The 5,421-nt window shown below is 46.9% G+C and overlaps 1 protein-coding gene across 1 annotated transcript in view; it reads left to right on the plus strand.

Annotated features, from left to right (window-relative positions):
- Nucleotides 1–442: 442 nt before the first annotated feature.
- CAP1 (adenylate cyclase associated protein 1) overlaps nt 443–5,421 on the plus strand; it is a 9,276-nt gene continuing 4,297 nt past the window's right edge. The window contains exons 1-7 of the mRNA XM_019547586.1: nt 443–592; nt 1,096–1,196; nt 1,867–1,944; nt 3,933–4,076; nt 4,177–4,262; nt 5,138–5,243; nt 5,361–5,419. Coding sequence (XP_019403131.1) covers nt 490–592; nt 1,096–1,196; nt 1,867–1,944; nt 3,933–4,076; nt 4,177–4,262; nt 5,138–5,243; nt 5,361–5,419 — 677 coding nt within the window. The 5' untranslated portion in view covers nt 443–489. The remainder of the gene's footprint in view (nt 593–1,095; nt 1,197–1,866; nt 1,945–3,932; nt 4,077–4,176; nt 4,263–5,137; nt 5,244–5,360; nt 5,420–5,421) is intronic.

A 5,421-nucleotide genomic window follows, 5' to 3' on the forward strand; every position in this document is an offset into this window, starting at 1 on the left:
GTGAATTGTTCCTATGAAGCAATCACAGGAGTCAGAAAAGAGCCCTCCCACTCACAGATTTGTTACACAGTGGCTACAGGCATAATTAGAGCTTGGATCAAGTCCTCTTTTAAATGAAATTCCATGTAGGGTGTTCTGTGGTATTCAAGCACCGCTGCAGAGTATCTGGAAACTCTCCATGTCAGTGTAATATGGATATGTTGCATATTACTACGCAGTAGATGCTCCCTGGTCATTGTGGATTGGCTGAGGGGTTCCTCTCTGGTGGGTTCTGACAGGTAGTCTAACCACACAGGGTCTGAACAATAGGTTATCTTGCTGCACAATCTAACATGTTTAAAGTGGCTAACATAAGCCTAGAATTAGAGTCATCATTTCATTAGGTCAGGATTGAACTTCTGCTAAGCCTATCTTCAGAATATTTAGCACACAGAGCTCATTCTGAGTCTGAGATGCTATAATAAGTTGTCTCTCTGCAGATCGTGAACCATGGCAGACATGCAGAGCCTGGTCGAACGGTTGGAGAAGGCTGTGGTGCGGCTAGAGGGCATGTCCCGGGGCCCAGGCACATGTGGAGATGGCTCTCCCAAAGGTAAGGTCCTGGATGACAAAACCCCTGAGCTGTTTCATGTTAAGTTATGAAAATCTTCTACTAGAAGCTTCGCATGACTGACACTGGTGGTGCATTCCAAGAGGCAGATGCTTATACACAGCACTGGGTCGCATGCTCTCTATGTCTAACTAGGCATACAAGGAGGGGAAGTGAGTTTCACAGCAGATATCACACACACAAGTATAGGGAGGCCTGTGGTTACTGTTAAGACCAGAACTTCCTGTGAGTGTTATACTTCCCTTGTCTCTTTGGAGCCAAGCTGCTGCTGCTGCTTAAGCATTTAGACCAGCATCCAGCAATATACTTGAGGATCGGTCATATCAGATGCTCTGACCTCCATCATCCTGATCACTAAAGGTCTCCTTGAGAAATTTCACTGTAACTAAGGGGGTGGTATGCACTGAAAATGTGGCTCACGGATGCTTCTGTGCTGTGAATCCATCTGCTGCTACTTAACTGCTGCGCTCTGGCCTTTCCTGTAGGAGTAGCACAGTACGTGCAAGCTTTCGACTCCCTTCTGGCTGGTCCAGTAGCTGAATATATGAAGATCAGCAAAGAAATTGGTGGTGATGCACAGCAACATGTAAGACTCAGGCTTCTTATCCCAAGTTGTAAATGTATGGCTGATTGCTAATTCAGACCTCTGAGGGCCACCCAAGGGTTCACTGAGCTCTGTGTTCCTTTAGCATAGTCACTTGGAGAGCAGGCAGTCTTTGTGGCTTCAGCAGAGGTCTGGGCCCTGGGAAGACCTTCATCTTTCTCTGTGGTTTCTCTCCCTCTAAGTCAGGATAATGCTCCCCAACTTTATTGTTGTTAAATATCTGTGTTGCCCCTTCTGACTGGCAGATGAGAAATGGGCAGGGATCTCCAAGATAGCTGTGCTATATAAATAACAAACCAGAACGAATGGACCAGAATTGCCTTTTTTTTCCACAATTGAAACAAAAGCAGGGCAGCCAGAAAAGATGAACTGGTCCCTATAGCTGTCCCCTGCTCTCTGCATGTCATTACCTTAAGCTCTGTATGTCAGCACTTTGATTGATTAATGGATTTGTCCTTGCACCTCTCCCATGAGGTAAGGACTGTGTCTGTCCCCATTGTACCAATGGGGCTGAGGCAAAGGACTCTAAGGTTGCGTTGGGTGGTGGACGTGGGAACTGAATCTGTCTCCCAGATTCCAGCTAGTATATTTATCCCTGGCCCCTCCTCTCTATCCATGCAACAGTATTACCACTTTCTCCCTTCCTTTTCAGGCTGAGATGGTTCATAAGGGCTTGATGATTGAGAGATCTCTCCTGGTGACAGCATCTCAGTGCCAGCAGCCATCAGAGGTAAGACTGAACAATGCTAGCAGGGATCCCTTGGAGGCATATGTGTGTAGGGAAAAAGGGTCTTGGCTGATTTTGGGGACAAGTGCAAAAGTAGAGGATGTTGTGATAACTAGGAAAAGTTGAGTTTTTTTTACAGCTGTGCTGTGAATTTACTGTAATTATGTTGCTCATGATACAGCCAGACAGTTCCTTCTCATGTGGGACAGTTTCAAGTCACCTGTGTTTCATTGGCATCAACTCTGGATAGCCCCTGTTCACTAAGCTGTGGGATACAGAACATAATTTGCCTGAGCTGGAAACAACATTAGGCATTGAGTAGTTGATTCTTAGCATTACAGGGCGCTCACATCTTCACAAGTTCCTCACAGTGATTCTTACCTGGGGGGTGAGCATCTGACTAGATTCTTTGATGCCTCACCAGTGCCTAGGCTCATCAGATCAGTTGTCATTTTGTAAGCAGACCAACTCTTGTCCCAGATTTGCAGGAAAGGGACAGAAAGAGAAGCTGGTTTTCTTCTTCTGACACTCACTTCCCCAGTGTTGCAATATCCACCTCTAACCCTTCCTTATAATAGCTCTCACATGGCAGCTGTCAGTGCTGCAAGATGTCAGTATTCCCACATTGCTTTCCTCTTTGCTCCAAAACATAGTGTCCCAGCTCAGCGTTGGAGGTTTTTCATCCTAAACCAGACTTCCCAGGATTGAGACATTCTGGATAGTCTGTTGGGCCAAGAACCCTCCTACAAATCCAACTGATTCATTATTTAAATAGTTTGTTGGAAGTAGATTGCTCATAGCTTTTTGCTCCATGGTAGCTCTTTTTAAAGGCCGCTACTCAATCAATTCAGGTTTAATGCATCAAATATGCAAATCCCCAAGCTTCATTTACTCAAGTGGCCCTGCTGATACTTGGCCATGGATTTAAATCAAAGTTTCCCAAACTGCAGCCCCGGAGCACTAGCTGGTGGTCTCGGGGAACAACCTTCCCTTGTTTCTTTCTAGAACAGAGCAGGTTTAGAAGGGATAACAAAACAAAGGATAAAAGCAGAAAAGAGCACTGCACATTTCCCTAATATTGCTTCCCTTGTATGCTGCTACCAGAGGTGGTCATGTGGTCACAGATGGCAAGGACATCTGCTTTAGGGTTGAAGCTATGGAAAGCCTTGTTATAGGACAGGCCAATCAAATGGCATAGGAAAGCTCCTGCTGAGTGTCTGTGTCCTAACCTCTGGGTACATGCCCTAGAGCTGGAATTTAATTTTCAGAAGTAACTTTTAGAAGAGCCATCGCTGACCCTCCCATTGACTCACTGTGTCCAGTTTACATATTGTAGGGACTTGGGTTGAACATGCAGAAATGTAGCTGATAATATAAAGTCATTACTTTGTTGTCTAAAGAGGAAGTGTGCTCAGCATGTTACAAAGGAAGTCGGTGACTTGGAAGTCATCTGAGAACTACAAAAGCTTTGAAGGCTGTTTCTGCCTCTCGCTACTTGGCTAAGGCTCCTGTGATAAGTTACAAGCATTATGCAAGTAACTGGTTAATTGCTCAATCAGTTTAGACTGGCCATACATGCAAAATAACGATCACACCATATACATATCCATCCAGCTATAAAAAGAGCTAGCCAGCTATGAAGATAGTGCTTGAAAGTGTGCAACAACTTAATAGCTGGTATCTATTGAGCTTCAATTTGAACATGTGGCAGGACCCTAAGACTTATCTCCAAGGGCTTCTTGGGTTCATGTCACACTGCCAGTCTAACTCCAAACTGTGATTTCACTGCACTGGCTTGCTTCTCCAGCAGCCTAATTGAAGCAGAGAGAAAACCTCAGCTTATGTATCAGTTTTGCAAAGGCACTGGCTAGCTGGAACCCCTTGAGGGGATGAGCACCTTCTCAAACAAATTCTAAGTCCAAGAATGGAGTGCCCCTCTGAAAAGACGCTGACAATATGACTTGGATGCCACCCGCCCTTCTGTTTTGTAGAGTAACCTCTCAACGCTCATGAAACCCATTTCAGACCAAATCCAAGTGGTGCAGAACTTCAGGGAGCAGAATCGTGGCAGCAAACTCTTCAACCACCTATCAGCTGTCAGTGAGAGCATCCCAGCCCTGGGCTGGGTGGCCATGGTAAGACCAGGAGCAGGCAGTGAGCTCCTTGGCATGGGAGGGAAAACAAAGATGAGTGCTGCAAAAACCCCTGGGCTCTAATTCATTCTCTCTTCTCTAGGCTCCAAAGCCTGGCCCCTACGTGAAGGAAATGACTGACGCTGCCATGTTTTACACCAATCGGGTCCTCAAGGAGTACAAAGATGTGTAGGTTCAGCTTTATGCTATATGGTGGGAGGGCTGCGACCCCTAGGTACTGAGATCAGGAGTTAGACCTCCCCCTTGGGTGCATGTGGAGCTTCCAACACCTCACAAAGTGTTAAAAGAATAAAGCTTCTCAGTTTCTGGGGTCAGCCTCTATGTTGGGGTACAGCATTGCACCTCACTAGTCACACTTCATCTGGGAGAACCTTGTCTGCCTCAGCCAAGGCCCTTCCAGTTACATTGTGAGCCACCCCTCAGTCAGTCTTCAGAATCTGGCGCTCTAGCGGCTGTGAGCTGAGCCACAGCTAAAGGTGACTCCCTTCCATGAGTCTCGGAGCCTGGCCCACAAAACTTAGAACCACTCCTGTAACTGGGAAGGCTGTATTTATTATGCCTCGGCTCCTTCTGTGGCATGGTCACCACACTTGGATCTGTGCCCTTGGTAGATCAGTGGAAGCAAGTGTGTTGACATCCTTCATCTAGTAACCCTCTTTGGCTGTTTCCCCTAGGCAACAAGACCTTTTCCCCAACTAGCTTAAATCAAGCCCCTAGCTATTGTAATAAATGCAGGTCTGGTTGTTCTGTAGGATGTCTACCCCTCACAAACTGTGGAGGGCTGGGATCCAAGACTCAGCCCTGCATAAAAGAGGTTTTAAATCTTTCCCCGTATGGTACAGACTGCCCTCCAGCTGTCTTGCCAACAGCAGCCCAGGGCTGAGGACATGGTGTCTGGCACTTTGCTCTCAGCGTTGGTGTCACTACAGAGTCTGAATGGTCTCCTGCAAAGCAGAGAACAGAGAAATGCAAAGATCCAGTTTTGGTGGCATGGCTTCCCTCTCTCCTACAGTACTCAGCTCCTGATGATTTTGTTCCCTTAGAGATAAGAAGCAGGTGGACTGGGTCAAAGCTTATTTGAGTATCTGGACGGAGCTGCAGGCCTATATCAAAGAATATCACACCACTGGACTGGCCTGGAGCAAAACGGTAAGCACTGATTAGGTTGGCTGTCGGAGCTTCCCACCTTTCAGGACTGGCGGGTAGTGACGGGCACCAGGTGATGAACACCCAAGCTTCAAACATCCTCTCTGGCACTTCTTACAGGGTCCTACAGCCACACAAGTGGCTGGAATGCCTCCTGCTCCCCCCGCTGGTGCTGCCCCTC

This window comes from Crocodylus porosus, unplaced genomic scaffold, assembly GCF_001723895.1.
Source record: "Crocodylus porosus isolate Cpor-Errol unplaced genomic scaffold, CroPor_comp1, whole genome shotgun sequence".
NCBI classification, from domain to species: domain Eukaryota; kingdom Metazoa; phylum Chordata; order Crocodylia; family Crocodylidae; genus Crocodylus; species Crocodylus porosus.